Below are 19801 nucleotides of genomic sequence, written 5' to 3'. Positions count from 1 at the left end.
GATATCCTACAAACCACGGATATAGGGCAACAGGCAGGTTCCATAGTCCTAGATTTCTGGAAAGCATTTGGCGCTGTGCCACACTGCAGACTGTTGACAAAGGTCTGAGCATACGGTTTAGGTTCTGAGATATATGACTGACTGAAAAACTTTTTGCAATAGAACCCGGTATGATGTACTGGACGTTGCGTGTTCATCGGAGACAAGGATACCATCAGGAGCATCCCAGGGAAGTGTGACAGGACAGCTCTTGTTCTCTATATACGTAAATGATCTGATGCAGAGGGTGAGCAGCAATCTGCATCTGTTTTCTGACTGTGCTGTATCGTACAGGAAAGTGTTATTGTTGAGTGGCTGCAGGAGCATACAGCGTGACGTAGACATAATTTGGGGCATGAAGGACATCGTGCCCCAAATGTAGAAAAATGTAAATTAATGTAGTTGAGTAGAGAAATAATTTTGTAATGTTCAGATATGGTATTAGTGCTGAGCTGCTTGACACAGTCATATCGATTAAATACCTAGGTGTAACATTGCAAAGCAAAATGAAATGGAATAAATGTGTGACATTGGTAGTAGAGAAAGAGAATGGTTGACTTAAGTTTTTTGGCACAGTTCTAGGTTGAAGCAGTTCATGTGCATGGTGCTAGTTCTTGTAAGAGTTGGTTCAATCAGTATGGCAACCAACTGCAGAATGATTCTACTGGCACCCACATACTTATACATCTTTCATAAGGACCAGGAAGGCAAGACAATAGAAATTAGGGCTCTTATGGAGGCATATAGCTAGTTGTTTTTCCCTCATCCCATTTGCAAGTGGAACAGTAAAGGAAATTAGTAGTGTTGTTTGCGGAGTATATATGTAGATGTAGAAACTGGTCTGTAAGGGTGTTGCCTCATTCAACAAGTGTAGCTCATACATTAATGCAGATTTATGGGCTACTATGTAGGTATTTAAGTTGCAACCTTAAGTTGCTTCATAACATAGTTTTCTGATACATTAAAGCACCTACTGCAACAGTGAATTATCTTCTGTAATACTTTATTTGCAGAATGATTCCACCATTGATATTAACTGTAATTTGATGGAATCTTGAAACTCCACATTGTTTGCAGGATGCTGTGACGATAATCATTTTCTTGCGTTGGAGAAGAGATGATCACAGGGACCCAATCAGCTAAAATCAGTCAACAGAGGAAAGGGATCTGGACCTGCTGAGATTCTATACAGATTATGTGAAATAACTTTGCTCCCCCTCTTGCAGCAGTCCTTCATCTGTTACTGGAGAAAGAAGATTATCAAGTGCTTAGGGAAGAGTGGAGGTCATCCCCATTTTCAGGAAGGATTCTGTATAAACAGGAAGAAAAATCTTTTGCTGTTCATTACACTATTGGAAATAAATCACTGGGACTCATAAAAATCAAAATACGTGGTGTCTCAGGAGGAATGGTTGATATTCAGCTTTATGACAGGAACGATCATTTGAAGCAAAAAAGTTTGTTAAACGTATGCTTTAAAATGCATATCTTAAGAATATGAGCTCTTCTTCATCTTCAGTACTGTGAAACAGATCTCTAACATATTTTGAGAGGAAGTTGTATGGACCACAACAAGAAAAAAGTTCGTGTAGTAAAAATTGGCTCTACAGTGCATACCTTAAAAGCTATGAGCACGTGTTCAATAGCAAAGATGAACAATTGCTTGTAGCTAATAAGGCATGCACTTTAGAGTTCATGTTTACCCAACTTTTTTACTTTGATCATATGCGGAAATACTGACCATTCCTCCTGGGACCCATGTATACAAAAGGGGCTGGAACAATTTAAAGTGGACCCGCCACGTAAAAATGTAGGGAAAGCAGATGGCAGGTTTGAGATTCATTGGAAGAATCTGAAGATAATTTCTCCATAAATTTGCTGTACAAGACACTCCATTGACCAGTTCGTACGATTTACTTGATAATCTGGGCACATTATCAGGTAGGATTCATAGAGAAGAGCCAAAGAAGAGTGGCATATTTCATCATGGATTTGTGTAGTAAGAGCAAGAGCTTCACAGAACTGCTCTTGAAATTCCAGGGATAGATACTCCAAGAGAAGTTTTGTGCATCACAGAGAAGTATACTGTTAAAATTCTGAAAGAGGATGCTTCCCAATAGTCAATCTTCTCTCACTCCATTTGTGAATGGAGAGTAAAGGGCGCAAGTGACAGTACCACAGTGGTACACAAAGTATCCTCCACACCACACTGAAATGTGACTTGTGGATTGTAGATATAGATGTCAATGTTGAGAGTTCTTGAGGTTTCATCGCAGAGTTTGGGGTAAGTGGCATGGCCCCTCTCAATAGAATGCCATTTTTTCTCTGTATTCAAATAAGGAAACCTTCCCTCATCACTTGCAACAATGTGATTGAGGAAACACTCACCTCTTTCTGGTTGTTGTAGCAGGAGTGTGAGATCCAAATGCTTTCTGTGGATCTTGTAGTCATCAGAGGGATTTGGACATGAGCATGCACAAAACTTTATGGTAGCCTAATTTGTCATTTACCATGACAGATAAAATTATTGATGAAACATGGGGGAAATGGTTCAGTAAATCTGCAATTGTTTCCTCCACATTTTGTGTATGTTAACTGGAGATTTTCGTCTGTTCCTTTCCAGATAGTTCACATCCAAGGCCCATCCCAAAACATGACATTATCTCAAAGCACTATCAGTATTAATATGTTGTCCATAAACAGGACAAATTGTGTGGGGGAATGGCTGCAAATGCTTTTCTTTTTCAGCCATGAAAATGAGTCACTGTGGGCACTTAACAATTGATGATGTTTGCAATTTCAGTGATCATTTAAAAATCTTTGTTGCACAAGGCACCTGTCACAGCGTGTTTTCCTTGTAAGGCTGCTGGATACGTGACAATTCTAGTTACATATCAGCATACAGTACATGTCACTACATATTGTCTTTCCCATGTGACAGGCAACGAGAAATTGTTTCACTCCTAATCGTGTAAAATATTTTGGAGGTAAAATAGGCCCCCATTCAGATCTCTGGGTGGGGACTACCCAGGATGATGTCTTTCAGGATAAACAAAACTGGAATTCTACAGATCAGAGTGTGAAATGTCGGATCCCTTAATTGAGCAGATAGGTTGGAAAAAATGGAAATGAAGTCCCATGCTTCTTGACAGAGAGTGGGGGAACGATGCGGGAGACCCGCACCGCCGTACTAGGCAAGGTCCTAGTGGAGGTGGTTTGCCGTTGCCATCCTCCAACTATAATGGGGATGAATGATGATGGAGATGACACAACAACACCCAGTCATCTTGGGGCAGGTGAAAATCCCAGACCCCCGCTGGGAATCGAACCAGGGACCCCATGCTCGAGAAGCGAGAACACTACCGCGTGACCACGATCTAAAAAGGGGAAATGGATAGGTTAAAGTTAGATATATTGGGAATTTGTGAAGTTTGGTCTCAGGAGGAACAAGATTTATGGTCAGGTGAATACAGGATTGTAAATGGAAAATCAAATAATGGTAATGCAGGAGTGGGTTTAATAATGAATAAAAAAAAAGTAGGAATGCTGAGGAGCTACTACAAACAGCATAGTGAAATAGTTCAAGTTTATATGCCAACTAGCTCTGCAGATGATGAAGAGATTGAGAAAATGTATGATGTGATAAAAGAAATTATTCAGATAGTTAAGACAGGTGAAAATTTAGCAGTTATGAGGGACTGGAATGAGATTGCAGGAAAAGAAAGAGAAATAAAAGTAGTAGGTGAATATGGACTTGTGGTAAGGAATGAAAGGGGAAGTCGCCTGTTAAAGTTTTGCACAGAGCATAACTTAACCATAGCTAACACTTGGGTTAAGGATCATGAGAGAAGTATATATACATGAATGAGGCCTGGAGACACTGGAAGGTTTCAGATACATTATATAATGGTAAGACAGAGATTTAGGAACTAGGTTTTAAATTTAAGATATTTCCAGGGGCAGATGTGGACTCTGACCACAATTTATTGGTTCTGAACCGTAGATTAAGACTGAAGAAAATGCAAAACAATAGGAATTTAAAGAGATGGGGCCTGGATAAACTGAAAGAACCAGAGATTGTAGAGAGTTTCAGAGAGAGTATTAGGGAACAATTGACAAGCTCAGACATCAAAGAGAATATAATAATTCCAATCTCAAAGAAAGTAGGTGTTGACAGGTGTGAAAATTACCATACTATCAGTTTAATAAGTCACAGTTGCAAAATACTAATACGAATTATTTACATACGAATAACTGGTAGAAGCCGACATCGGGGAAGATCAGTTTGGATTCTGTAGAAATGTGGAAACACATGAGGCAATACTGACCCTGCGACTTATCTTGGAAGATAGGTTAAGGAAAGGCAAACCTACATTTCTAGCATTTTTAGATGTAGAGAAAGCTTTCCGTAGGTGGCAGGGGTAAAATACAGGGAGCGATAGGCTATTTACAATTTGTACAGAAACCAGATGGCAGTTATAAGAGTCCAGGGTCATGAAAGGGAAGCAGTAGTTAAGAAGGGAGTCAGACAGGGTTGCAGCATATCCCCAATGTTATTCAGTCTTTATATTGAGCAAGCAGTAAAAGAAACAAAATAAAAATTTGGAGTAGTAATTAAAATCTGTGGAGAACAAATAAAAACTTTAGATGTTTGCCAACGACAATGTAATTCTGTCAGAGACAACATAGGACCTGGAAGAGCAGCTGAACGGAATGGACAGTGTCTTGAAACGAGGGTATAAGATGGACACCAACAAAAGCAAAACGAGGATAATGGAATGTAGTCAAATTAAACCAGGTGAGGGTATTTGATTAGGAAATGAGACAGTTAAAGTAGTAAATGAGTTTTGCTATTTGGGGAGCAAAATAACTGACAATGGTCGAAATAGAGAGGATATAAAATGTAAACTGGCTATGGCAAGGAAAGTATTTCTGAAGAAAAGAAATTTATTAACAACAACTATAAATTTAAGTGTCACAAAGTTTTTCTGAAAGTATTTGTAAAGTGTGTAGCCGTGTATGGAAGTGAAACACAGACGATAAACAGTTTAGACAAGAAGAGAATAGAAGCATTTGAAATGTGGTGCTACAGAAGAATGCTGAAGATTAGATGGGTAGGTGAGGAGGTCATCTTCATCATCCTCTTCTGATGTTAAGCCTATTACTTCAAAATCATTCTTAACCGAATCCAGGTACCTTCTCCTTGATCTGCCCCGACTCCTCCTACCCTCTACTGCTGAACCCATGAGTCTCTTGGGTAACCTTGCTTCTCCCATGCGTGTAACATGACCCCACTATCTAAGCCTGTTCGCCCTGACTGCTACATCTATAGAGTTCATTCCCAGTTTTTCTTTGATTTCCTCATTGTGGACACCCTCCTGCCATTGTTCCCATCCACTAGTACCTGCAATCATCCTAGCTACTTTCATATCCGTAACCTCAACCTTATTGATAAGGTAACCTGAATCCACCCAGCTTTCGCTCCCATAAAACAATGTTGGTCGAAAGATTGAACGGTGCACAGATAACTTAGTCTTGGTACTGACTTCCTTCTTGCAGAAGAGAGTAGATCGTAGCTGAGCGCTCACTGCATTAGCTTTGCTGCACCTCGCTTCCAGTTCTTTCACTATGTTGCCATCCTGTGAGAATATGCATCCTAAGTACTTGAAACCGTCCACCTGTCCTAACTTTGTTCCTCCTATTTGGCACTCAATCCGTTTATATCTCTTTCCCACTGACATTACTTTCGTTTTGGAGATGCTAATCTTCATACCATAGTCCTTACATTTCTGATGTAGCACTGAAATGAATCTGCCATCACAACTAAGTCATCCGCATATGCGAGACTGATTATGTTGTGTTCACATATCTTAATCTCACCCAGCCAGTCTATTGTTTTCAACATATGATCCATAAATAATATGAACGACAGTGGAGACAGGTTGCAGCCTTGTCTTACCCCTGAAACTACTCTGAACCATGAACTCAATTTACCGTCAACTCTAACTGCTGCGTGACTATCCATGTAAAGACCTTTAATTGCTTGCAAAAGTTTGCCTCCTATTCCATAATCTCGTAGAACAGACAATAACTTCCTCCTAGGAACCCGGTCATATGCCTTTTCTAGATCTATAAAGCATAGATACAGTTCCATGTTCCACTCGTAACACTTCTCCATTATTTGCCATAAGCTAAAGATCTGGTCCTGACAACCTCCAAGAGGCCAAAACCTACACTGATTTTCATCAAATTTGTCCTCAACTAATACTCGCACTTTCCTTTCAACAATACCTGAGAAGATTTTACCCACAACGCTGATTAAAGAGATACCTCTGTAGTTGTTACAATCTTTTCTGTTTCCATGTTTAAAGATTGGTATGATTACTGCTTTCATCCAGTCTGATGGAACCTGTCCCGACTCCCACGCCATTTCAGTTATCCTGTGTAGCCATTTAAGACCTGACTTTCCACTGTATTTGATGAGTTCGGACTTAATTTCATCCACGCCAGCCGCTTTATTGCACTGCAATCTATTGACCATTTTCTCCACTTCCTCAAATGTGATCCTATTTCCATCATCATTCCTATCCCATTGTACATCGAAATCTGAAACATTACTGATCGTATTTTCACCTACATTGAGCAACTCTTCAACGTATTCCCTCCATCTGCCCAAGGCATCAACAGGATTCACCAGCAGTTTTCCTGACCTGTCCAAAATACTTGTCATTTCCTTCTGACCTCCCTTTTGAAGACTGCTAATTACACCCCAGAATGGTTTTCCAGCAGCTTGACCCAAAGTCTTACTGAAAAGAATTGGGGAGAAGATGAATTTGTGGCATAGCTTGACTAGAAGAAGGGATCGGTTGACAGGACATGTTTTGAGCCATCAAGGGATCAACAATTTAGTACTGGAGGGAAGTGTGGAGGGTAAAAATTGTAGAGGGAGACCAAGAGATGAATTAGGTTGCAGTAGTTATTCGGAGATAAAGAGATTTGCTCAGGATAGAGTAGCATGGAAAGCTGCATCAAACCAGTCTCTGGACTGAAGACCAGAAAAACAACAGACGTTCCACATACCTAGAACAATACATAACATTGCTATTAAATATTCTGATAATAGTTAGTATGGAGATATCAGTACTTTTCTACATTTGGGTAAATTTGAATGATTGCATCATTAGATTTCTGTGCCTGAGATTTAGTATCCTCTGTTACCCCAGCAACTTTTATAGCTGTGGTGCCAAGGTAGATGTAGGAATTATCTGCTTCCACTATATTTCCAGCAATTTTGAGGTGAGCCACTGAGTCAGCTTGTGCTTTGTTGTTCTTCTATTCCCTAACTCCTGTATTCAGTGCTTCTTGTCACAGAAGTTATGTCTCACTAGTAGGATATCGTCATCAGATTTGTAATGCTCAGTATAACTTTTCTGTGAGTAAATCTTTTTGAGTGAAGATATGATAATCCAGCGTATCTACTACATAGAACTTTTCTTTCCCACCATAGTGAAGTTGTGGGTATCTGACATTTTGACAGCTTTGTGTCACTAATTTTGTTTTGCAGCAATGTGTATACTGTAAAATCCATTTCTGGATTGATTTCAGGCCATATTCTATCCACATAAAGTTCTTCTGACTCTTCTTTTCTTTGCAAATCATGCATGAAAGATTAATTTAAGTTATGGACTTGTCGTTTGGCCGAGTACTAGTTCATCGCTAGGCAAAGTGTAATAAATTATAAGTACAGTATAAGGAACAGTGTGAAATTATCAGTGTTGTTTCCTGCCAGCAAAGCTAATAACCATACAATTCATTTTCACCTTTATGTTTCTTCTTTCCTGATTAATCCACTCTGATCTGCCCACATAATCTACCCTCTCCTTTTCCTCTTCTTCAGTGCCCATTTCTTGTGGTTCAAGATTATTTTTCTGTTGCTTAGGATAAAAGTGATTGACAACATGTAAAGAAAGATCTTGAAATTAAAGCATATGTAAATAAAATTAACTATATGATCACAGTCTCTTATCCGCTATATTTCTTCTTATTTTTCTGTTCCATAATTTGGTGGGAAGGTAGCAAGCAGCTGCCGAGTTCTACACGTCATTCAATGGTGTGCCCTTTAATTCTCTGGAACCTGATTGCTGCTGCCATCTGGTGTTTGTGTCTCACGTTGAGCTTGTATGTGAAGGGGGAAGTGAAGGTGAACTGGCTCCACCTCCTTCACATACTGAACTGCCCACATGCCCAGTTTGTCTCGAGCGAATGGATGAGAGTGTAGATGGCATATTGACAATTCTGTGCAACCATTCCTTCCATGGTAGTTGTCTGGCTAAATGGGGAGACACAAGGTAAATAATTTTATGTAGACAGTTTCATGAAAAACATTTGAAAAACTGTTTCCCTATTACTTTTTATATGCCACACATATTTTTTTAATTAAACTTTTATTGTTTGTGCTTAATGAGTGTAAGTTCTGGCTGTTTGTGTTTTATTATATTTGAATATATTAAGCTATTCTAGAAATTAATGTAGAAATACACTGCTATCAGATTGCAGACACTTCACTCTGTATTACTTCTGCAACCTACATTCATATGAACCTGCTTACTGTATTCAAGCCAAAGTCTTCCTTACAATTTTTATCCCCTCCACTCCCTGCCTCCAGTTCCCTATATTACAGAATTAAATGTTCCTTCTTGAATCAATGCAACATCACTGTGTTAGCTACCCTGCCTACCAATCTAGTCTGCAGCACGCTTCTGTACCTCCATATTTTAAAAGCTTGTGTACTAGTTTTGTCTGTACTGATCATCAGCCACATTTTACTTCTGTATAAGGCTATATTTCAAACAAATAATTCGAGAAAAGACTTCCTAAATATTAAGTTTGTATTCAGTGTTGTATTACTTCTGAAAAGGAAAGTTGCTACTCATCGTGTAGTGGAGATGATGAGTTGCAGGCAGGCACAACAAAAAGACTGTCACAAATAAAGCTTTCAGTTAGCAAGGCCTCCATCAAAAATAGACAGCACACACACACACACACACACACACACACACACGACTGCAGAGTCTGGCAACTGAAGCCAGTGTGTCTTCAGTTGCCAGAGACTGCAGTCGTGTGTGCATGAGTTGTTTTTTCGTGTGTGTGTGTGTGTGTGTGGTCTATTTTTGATGGTGGCCTTGCTGGCCGAAAGATTGATTTGTGACAGTCTTTTTGTTGTACCCCTCTGCAACTCAGCATCTCCTCTACTTGGTGAGTAGCAACTTTCCTTTTCATATATTGTTATATTCCATCTTGGATTTTCCATTGTTTGTTATATTATTTTCTTTTTCAGCAAACCTTTGCTTATTATTGGCTGTCAGCATTTTATATCATCTTCAATTTTGACATTAAATATTTAGGGAGTAAAGAAGACCACTCACCAAAAAGCTGAATCATTGCGTTATCGTCAGGCACACACAAAAAAGAAAGAAAACTGCAAGCTTTCAGAGTAATCCTTTCTTGAGCTAAAGTACAAATACACACACACACACACACACACACACACACACACACACACACGTACATGCCTCTACCCCTCTGTGGCACCAGCTGGATATGCCCAGTGTGAGTGCTGTAATTTGGCAGGTGGACTAGGTTGGGATCGTGGGTTGTCTCAGGTGGAGTACCAACTTAAAAAACTGTGCATTGTTTGCAGCAGAGTTGGTGTGTGACTTGGCTAGTTTCACAGATGGCCCAGCGTCTGATGGGGTAGGATAAGCCTGTGAAGGGGCTGGAGTAGGAAGTGCTGGGTGGGTGGACTGGGCAGGTCCATGTGGCAAGAGTTGGGAGAGGGAGTGGCATTGATGACGCACTAAGATATTAATTAGTTTGAGTGGGCAATGGAACATCAGATTAGGACAGATGGGAAGGATGTCCCTCATACTAGGACGTGGTGATCATACTAGGACATGGTGATAGATAATCAAAACCCTGATGAAGGATATGGTTAGGTTTAGTTGTTCCAGTGCTGGATGATGTTGGATGACAAGAAGGGTGCTCCATTGTACATGATTCTTGGGAGTGGTTGGGGGCTTGCGTGTGTGTGGTGTGTGTAGATATGGCATGGGAAATCTGTTTGCAGACTGGGTTTAGGGATTGTGCCTGTCTGTGAAGGCCTTTGTGAGTCCTTCATGATACTGGGCAAGGAAGCTCTCGTCACTTTCACAAAGGTTTTCACAGACAGGAACAACTCCTGAATGCAATCCACAAACAGATTTCCTGTGCCACATCCTCACACACCCCCAGTCTTCCCATCACCCCTACGAATCAGCTACAAAGAAGTCTTCCCCTTGTCACCCATTATCAGCCTGGACTGGAACAACTGAACCGTATCTTTTGTCAGGGCTTTGGTTATCTGTCATCATGCCCTGAAATGAGGAGCATCCTACCCCAGATCCTTTCCACCCCTCCTAATGTGGTGTTTCATCACGCACCCAAACTACACAACATCCTAGCTCATCACCAATGCCACTCCCATTCCCATCCCCTTGCCACAGGGATCAAATCCATGTGCAAGACCTGCCCAATCCCTCTGCCCAGCAGTTCCTACTCCAGTCCTATCACAGGCTCACCATACCCTATCAGAGGATGGGCCACCTGTGAAAGCAGCCACATCATATACCAACTCTCCTGCAAACATTGTGCCCAGCTTTTTATGTTGGTATGACTATCAACTAGCTATCCAACAGGATCAATGGCCACACCAAATTGTTGCTGAGAACAAAGTTGACCACCTGCTGGCACTACATGCAGCTGAGCATAACATACTAAATTTCAGTGGCTGCTTCACAATCCAGGTCACCTGGATCCTCCCTCCACAACTGGCTCCTCTGTACTATGCAGATGGGAGTTATCCTTGCAACACTCCTTCACTCCTATAACCATCCTGCCCTCAGTCTCTGGTATCCCACTGTCCCCACATCCTTCATCCAACAGTTTCCCCTTCCTCCATCCTATTACCCCCTCCCACATCACCTTCAGTGTGCACCACTCTCCTCTGTCTCACACCTGTGCATCACTTGCCTAGCTCGTGCACCTGCCACACCTCCCTCCTTGTATTCCTAGCCGGTTAACCGGCTGCCTTCCCAGAGCCATTAGCCACACACCTCCAGCACCTCTTCCTGTCTCCAGCCCCCCCCCCCTCTCTCTCTTCCTCCCTCCCCCTCCCCCCTGTCACCCGTTGTGATGAAGCAGGCTGGGATAATGTTAATTCCCCTCTTGTTTTGCCAGTTGCCTCCTTAAATTCGGTTTTTCACTCTTAACTAATTACTATTAATATACATGAATATAATTTGTATTTTCATAAAAGAGTAAGGTTGGCCCTCAGTTTTAAAGAGTATAAGACCAGACCTGATTTTGTGCTTAGTTTCATGTATATAATTGATTTTATAATTTATTTTGACTATTACTAGTTAGTATCTTTTGTTACAGGGCGAAATCAGTAATTGTTTTGTAACTTAAATTTTGTTGACGCATAAACAAATATAAGTTCTATACTAATTATAAACATTTGGAAGACAAAATACTAGTAATCTTAAAGTATCTATTTGGCTCTATTTGAAAACATGTTAGAAAAACCAGTGCTTCATTAATTACAAAGTGATTAACAGTTTTGTCAAAATAATTGTTTACGTAACTATATTTGTTAGTTTCATGATTTAAACAAATAATTTGGCCTAAACCTTGTAGTAGAAGAAACTGTTAAAATACGGAATTTTTCGTTGTATTCAGTTAATTTAATGAGTTAAGTTTTAATTGTAATTTCTACAAATTAATCTTCGAACAATGTTAAATTCTGTACCTATTGTTGTGAGGATATACAAGGGCCCGATTTTTTGTCACAAGACAGTCCGTCCACAGCCAAGTTTCAGACAAGGACCCTGTTTTGGTTAGAACAGCAGCAATGCTTCAACTATTAACTGTGAAATAAGTGTTAAACAAATAGGCCATGTGTAAAACCAATGGCAGTGTCTGCTCCATATGTACCTTTCAGTTCTTCAAGAACTGTAAACTTTGTGGTTATGCTTTTACTGCTCGTAGATGTTCAACAGTAAACTATAGTAGCAATATGTGGAGGTACACTTGCAAACTATTAATGAGGCTTATGGAAAGTTTAAACAGTAGTGCACTGGCCATATTAAATGTGTATATGGGGTTAGTTGTGAAAAGGGAAAGTAAAAGACAGTGAAATGCAGCTGAGCATTTGTTGGCTACATTATTTACCCTAGTCAGTGTCCAAATTACAAACCCCATTTTTCAGCCAGTGTAGCAACACAGTACGTCAACACCAAGGACAACAGGTGAAGAAATAAAAGCAGGTGGAACCGCTACACTCCCTCCCCTCCCCTCCCCTCCCCTGCCCTCCCCTCCACTGCCCTCCCCTCCCCAACCTCCCCCTCACCTAATACAACCCCAACCTAATCTACCTGCTGAAATGCAGCACTAGCATTGTGTACCCAGATGGTGCCATGTAGGGGCATAGGCGTGCATGTGTGCGTGCACTCGCGCACTCGCCCGTGCCCTATCTCGAGAAACAGTTATTCCAAAAGCTAGAAAGTTTCCTTCTTTTGTTGTGTGTGCCTGTTGATGACTCAATTCTTCTGCTTATCAGTGAGTGGTCTCCTGTGCTCCCTAAGTATTTGCATTCTACTAGACCTTTCCTACAAAATTACTTTTGACATATTCTTCTATCAAATGTAGGCCTCATCTGCTGGGGATACAGCAGCCATTGTAAATAATATGCAGAGCACATCCACCAGTCACATATTATTTTGTATAATTTTGCTCCTCCTGCTGAGAATCCTCAGATATTCATTGCCCTAGTGGCCACATGTTACAAGTTAAAAGCACCATTTGATGCATTTTTTAATACAAAATTATTCATGTCTAGCGAGAGAAACCAGTGAAAATTAATCAAATAATGTGCAAACTCTGGCTGTATTCTATACATTAGTTGTTTTTAATTTGTTCTCCAAACAGAAAACCTCATTTATTGCATTTAGCATCTCATTTTCTAACCTGATCCCCCAGTATCACATGATTTAACTGTGAGTAAGCATCATTACCCTTGTTTTATTTTCATTTGTGTACATCTTATAATCTATTTTCACAACTGTTGTAACCCTGTAGTGTAAGTGTGCCCAATCAAAAAGCATGCCATATAAGTGCCTCCACAGCTGGCTTAGAGAAGTCATGTCACAACCTGGACAGAACATGCAGCAAGTGCTGTGCCAAGTGCACAACAGCCCAATATAAGCCCGGCATTCAGCGACCTCAACTTCACTCATGTTTACTTGCTTATTTTATGCTCACCTATGAGACCGTATATTGGTGTGTTCTATAGCTATGAAACTTTGTACTGTTCTATACTTCATTCGGTGTTATTGTGGAAGTCTTCATGTGGAAGCAGAATAAAAATTGGTTGGTGTTAATTCTGATGTTGTGTCTGTACAGTGTTACAGCATATGTGGCAACAAGTTCAGTATTCTACTCCACGTGTTTCATTTATTTCATGTAGTATACAGCCAACATGCCTGTGGAAGAAGTTCTTCAGTCTCGTATTGGACAACAGCAAGCTCTCACCAACCAGCTGCAGGCTCTCTCCATGGCACTAAACAATTTCGCAGCTTCATTGATGTCCAGGTTCCACTGCCGTTAATGCAACCCCCACCATTTCCTCTGTATGATGATTCTGTAGAAGATTGGAAGGAATATGATAAAAATGCCTTTGGCAGTATTTTCAAGCTTTTGGAGTCACCAAACCCAATTTGTGTAAGGCTTTGTTTTTGTCATGGATTTCTACTTCTGTTTATCGCCTCTTGTGTCAGCTAGCTCCTCTTCAGGAACCTGCCAGTTTCTTTTGGGATGAAATGTATTTATTACTGGCTCTCTAATTGTCATTGCAAACATAATTTTATTGCTCCTCACATTGAGTTATACCATTTTCAGAAGTGGGCGCAACAGTTGTACAGACCTTGGGCACCATTGCCAGTTTGTTACTGAGGGCCATTGGACGTCATATGCCAACTCGATGCTTCGTGATGTTATAATACGTCTGATGGGGAAGTTTGTGAGCATGCTTTGCAATGTGAAAATAACTCTCTCACAGATATTCTGAATATTGCTCAGCCTTTTGAAGTATCTATGGCAGCAGGAAATCAGATAGAAGTGTGGTGTGAAGTAGCCGCCACTGCTTCCTCCCCTCCTCGGCCGCTGTCAGTTACTTCAGGAGGAAATGGGGGGGTTAGACAGTAGCAGTAGTTGGCGTGTCACAACAGTGGCCAAGTGCTCCTCGTCTGTCGTGGACTTACTATTTTGTTCAATGTGAGTGGGTCGTGTGCCCAAAGCTTTGCGCGATGGCCAATGTGCAAGAGATGGGGGGGACGTATTGCATCTGTGTGCAACCCTCAAACATGAAAATGTTTTTGAACAGTGTTTTGTTTCCCAAGTGATGGTAGTCCCAGACAAATTCTACATTGAAGTATATGTGATGGACAAAACGTTAAAAATGCAAGTGACAAGGGTGCAGCAGTAACTTTGTTAAATTATCAAAGCTATGTAGATCTTGGGTCACCGGCGTTGTCCCCTGTATCATGTCAGTTGGTGAGTGAAAATGGACACCCATTCTAGGTTGCAGTTTTTACTTCTGCAGTGTACAAAGTACTAGTTTGGCCTTTGATCTTTCTAGTAGTGGAATCATACACTGTAAACTAACGCCTTCAAAATTTTTTGGGTTCTCTATTTCTGACAAAGTGCTTCTTGTATTGGATCAAGTTCCATACAACCAACTGGATGTTCTTTGCTCAGAATATTCCCCACTGTTTTCAGAAGTTTCAGAGTGTGGTCTGATTTCAAGGCTCACATCACAGTGAAACCAATGGCGTGCCCCTGTTTCTTTCATGCTTGCCGAGTCCCAGTAGCTGCACAGGAAAAGTCAGATTGGAACCAAACTGACTTACATCTTTGAGTGTTATCACGCCTCTCTCATCAAGCAAATGGTCTACTCCATTAATTATCAAAATATCTAATGGCAACCTTTGGCTTTGTGATGATTTTAAAAATTCTGTAAATTCACAATATATTATTGATACCTATCACTTACCCTGTCCAGATGAACACTCAGCATGGCTTTCCGGGAGCCAATATTTTTCCAAAATGGACTTGTCAGAAGCCTGCTTACAACTGCCTCTGGATGATTATTCCAAACATGTCCTCATAGTGAATACTCCCTTTGGGGTATATCAATACCATTGCCTGCCATTTGGCATGACTAGTGCCCCTGCCATTTTCCAGTGATTTTTGGAGCAACTCGCAGCCTCCATTCTGGGATGCACTAACTACCTGGATGGTGTTGTGGTCTCAACAGATAAATGTTTGCAGAACTTTCATGCCTTGTTCACGGAGCTACAGGCTGCCAGTTTGAAAATGTGTCTTGGGCAAATCACAATTTTTTCAGCTGTCTATCATCTATTTTGGTTTGAAACTCTCCAAGCTGGTGTCAAGCCTTTACACCAGCATGTCGATGCCATTACAGCTTAGCCACGTCCTGCCAGTGTCAAAGAGTTGCAAGGCTTTCTCAGAGAAATTGCATACTACCATAAATTTCATCCTGGTGCAGCCACACTGGCCCAGCTACTTCATGCTCTCTTTTATGAAGGTGTTCCTTTTCACCTGTGGTCGTGCTTCTACCGTATTAAGGTCAAAATTATGCATGGTGCCTTGCTTGGTCTCCTTCCAACCAGGCCAGAATCTTGTTTTGGCCACAGACGGCTCCCAGTATGGCCTTGGTGCCATTCTTGTCCACGATCTGTGCTGGCTGCGGCCTCCTTTGGTTCCAGCACTGTCTTCACTCTGTGTGCTATCGCCGTCGGGCAGAGTGGTCTGCAGTGGGCCATCTTTCTTTATCTCTGCAGCCTCTCAGATGGGAACCTGTCTGTACCTGTACCTTTTCATACCATATTCTCCTGTGGCAGCATAACACCTGTCACCTACTGATGGAAGACATGGACATATCCACAGTGTGACTGTGTATAATCAAGCAGCACAGTGACGTAGAGAGGTTGTCTTATAACCTAGCCAGACAGAGCAGGAAGTGCTGTGCTGTGTGCACAACAGCCCAGTACAGGCAAAGCATGGCCTCACTTACATTTACTTGGTTATTGTATGCTTACCTATGAGACTGTATTTTGATGTGTTTTATAGTTATGAGACTTTTTACTGTTGTGTGCTTCATTCAATGATGTTGTGGATATCTTCATGTGAAAGCAGAATAAAAATGGGTTGTGTTATTGCTGATATTGTGTCTATACAACATTACAACAATGACACTAGTCAGTGTGTTAAACATTTGTCTTCCACTTTTGCCAGTGTCTTCATTTAGTACATTTAATATGTTAGCAACTCAAAAAATGTGGTTTTATACTGATACTGGTAATTTTTAATTATTTATATGTCTCACTCCTTCTCACTTTCATTTTTATCCATATCCTTACGGATGAAATGTCATCAGAGCTGTCACATGATCGGCCTAGTAACTCAGAAGACCGTAGGTTCAACACCAGTATTGCTTTTTTTTATGTTTGATATATCACCTCTTGCCGCCCCCACCTAATCCTTGGTGGGTTTGTTGTATTTTATCCCCTTGTATCTAGTTGGTAAGTCATATGCATACCCAGTTTATTTGAAATTGTTTCAAGAATTATAGAGTTATGCTTTTCTTTTCTTTTTTATTTTTTATTTTTTTAACTTACCACATTTTTGTACCACTACATTCTCTCCCAGCCACACAAGGAGTGTCTCACCCTACAGTTTCTTTTTCGTCATAGTAATTCATATGGTTCTCAAGTATGGTTATAATTGCTAAAGGCGTTCTGGAGTTACCCTTATTTTTTCAGGTCACAACCTTCCTACCCTATCACAACTCCAAGAGGTTAATAGCAGCTTCTCAGTCCCACAGTACTGTTTCCCAGACTTACCAGATTTGGTTGAACTTATTTCACACCTTCCAGGCATACCACTAGTGTTGCTAGGTGTGTTTCTCCCTTTCAGTATGGCTTCCTGTGTATCAAGTCAAGTCCTTTCAGTATTCCTTCCTGTGTATCACGTCACATGTGTGCCAAGTTTGATTGAAATCACTCGCACCCACATACATCAATTTTTATACTCATGTGTGAACTGCTGACACCCTCATCTATCCATTAAAACTTGTTGCTGGGGGCCTCAAGATAATTCCATCTCGAAGTGTTTTATTTTTATTTTCTTCCAGATGCTGCTGAGTCAGTAATTAAATGTGAACGTGTCACACTTCTCTGTATACAGTGGGTTGATCTTGCAAAAGAAGTCTGTCCTCCTGATGCACAACCACTGTTAAGCTAGAGAGGACACGTGTCATTTTATGTTGTTATGCACTATGCAAGTCATAGCTGTGGCCAGTCCTCATGTACCACACTTATCCGAATTTAAAATGAGGTTTTCTCCCAAATTTGTCATCTTGCTGTCACAGATAAAGCTTTGATTGCTGAGGTCAGCATTTTTACACCATGTAGTAGTTTAATATAGAGGTTGTCCTGCTGCCAACCACGGAAGTGCACCTGCATACCTTGCTTTTTTGTGAGCCTGTACCAAATTTAAACTGCAGTTGGTGTGAATCTAATTGTAGCCGAAACTGAACTGACATTATGAATGAACAGATACTCAGCAAAATTTCTACAGAAGACAAACTAATTCGGACATCAACATGTTCATACCGTACACACAAAACATGGTATTATAAATAATAACAACAACAACAATAATAATAATAATAATAATAATAATAATAATAATGTCGTGTGGCTCAGTGACATGGTGCAAGTTGTGCAGTTGAACACCATTTCAGCAGTTGGTGTGTGTCTGAGCCAATAGCACCTGATGTTCTCAGATGGTCACCCATCCAGGTACTAATTGGGCCCAATGTTGCTTAACTTTAGTGATAGGGTGATAACTGGTGTATTCTGGTGTATTCAAAATGGCAAAGGTGCTGGCAACATTACACACTGAGATGACAAGAGTCATGGGATAGCAATATGTATATATACAGGCAGTGGTATTATCGCATACACAAGGTGTAAAAGGATAGTGCATTGGCAGAGCTGCCATTTGTACTCAGGTGGAAAGATTTCTGACGTGATTACAGCCGGACAAAACAGGAATTAACAGACTTTGAAAGCAGAGTGGTAGTTTTTAGAAATCATTAGAGAATTTAATATTCCAGGATCCACAGTGTCAAGAGTTTGCTGAGAATACCGAATTTCAGGCATTATCTCGCAACACGAACAATGGAGTGGCTGACAGCCTTCACTCAGAGCACCGGCTTAAGTGCAAGATTGTCAGTGCTAACAGAATAGCAACACTGTATGAAATAACTGCAGAAATCAATGTGGGACATTTGACGAACGTATTCATTAGGACAGTACTACAAAATTTGGTATTAATGGGCCATGGCAGCAGACGACTGACACGCGTGCCTTCACTAATAGCACAACATTGCATGCAACGCCTCTCCTGTGCTTGTGACCATATCAGTTGAATCTTAGATGACTGGAAAACCATGGCCTGGTGAGATAAGTCCCAATTTCAGTTGGTAAGATTGTTCAAGTGTGGCGAAAATCCCACAAAGCCGTGGACCCAAGTTGTGAACAAGAAACTGCAAGCTGGTGGTGACTTCATAATGGTGTGGGCTGTGTTTACATGGAATGGAGCGGGTCCTCTGGTCCAACTGAAATGATCATTGATCATTTGCAACCATTCATGGACTTCATTTTCCCAAACAACGATGGAGCTTTTATGGATGGCAATGCGCCATGTCACTGGGCCACAGTTGTTTCCGGTTGATTTGAAGAACATTCTGGACAGTGTGAATGAATTATTTGGCCTCCCAGGTCAGCTAACATGAATCTCATCGAACATTTATGGAGCCTAATAGAGAGATAAGTTTGTGTACAAAATCCTGCAGCAGCAACACTTTTGCGATTGTGGATGGCGGTAGAGGCAGAATGTCTCAGTATTTCTGCAGGGGCTTCCAACTACTTGTTGAGACGTTGCCACATTGAGTAGCTGGGCAAAAGGAGGTCCGACATGATATTAGGAGGTATCCTATGACTTTTCTCTCCTCAGTGTACATGAAACATGAAACAGCAATGGCGCCAAAGCAGCTACCACTCGACAGCATTGTTAATTTTTGAGGTTGGCAATGAGTAATGTGGTGAATTGTTAGCCTGAAGTGGTCCAGTTTGTGCCAATTCAGCAGTAAGGAGCCAAGAGGATAACATATTATTTTCATTTAGTTTGCTTAATGGTGTGAGAACAGTAAATTTTAGCTATTTATAATGATGGAAATCACAGCCATTACTCTGTTGAGAAACTTAGATCTACGAGTTTGCTGTTCATAATTGGTTCATGCAAACATTACAAAAATAATGTTGAGTTAATTGCTATTCATGATTCAGAGGCCACAAACAACTGCGCAGCAGGAAGAAAACTTGATGTCACAGAAGTGAAAGTTGGTGGGTCATGTCAGATGTAGAATAAATTATATTTGTAGGTTGCCAGTTATACATGATAAACTTTCAGGGGACCAAATCAGCAGTTCAGTGATGAACATGGCGAGTAAAAAATGGCCCATTTCAGAGTTGAAACTGGCCATCATTTCAATCAATACTGAAGGTCTTACACATAACAA

General features: G+C 40.8%; 1 protein-coding gene across 1 annotated transcript in view; it reads left to right on the top strand.

Annotated features, from left to right (window-relative positions):
• LOC126204431 (BRCA1-associated protein) overlaps positions 1–19801 on the top strand; it is a 158933-nt gene that overhangs the window by 94587 nt on the left and 44545 nt on the right. The window contains exon 5 of the mRNA XM_049938821.1: positions 8116–8387. Coding sequence (XP_049794778.1) covers positions 8116–8387 — 272 coding nt within the window. The remainder of the gene's footprint in view (positions 1–8115; positions 8388–19801) is intronic.

The sequence above is a fragment of the Schistocerca nitens genome, chromosome 9, assembly GCF_023898315.1.
Source record: "Schistocerca nitens isolate TAMUIC-IGC-003100 chromosome 9, iqSchNite1.1, whole genome shotgun sequence".
NCBI lineage: Eukaryota > Metazoa > Arthropoda > Insecta > Orthoptera > Acrididae > Schistocerca > Schistocerca nitens.
This window is presented reverse-complemented; position numbering and strand designations above follow the sequence as displayed.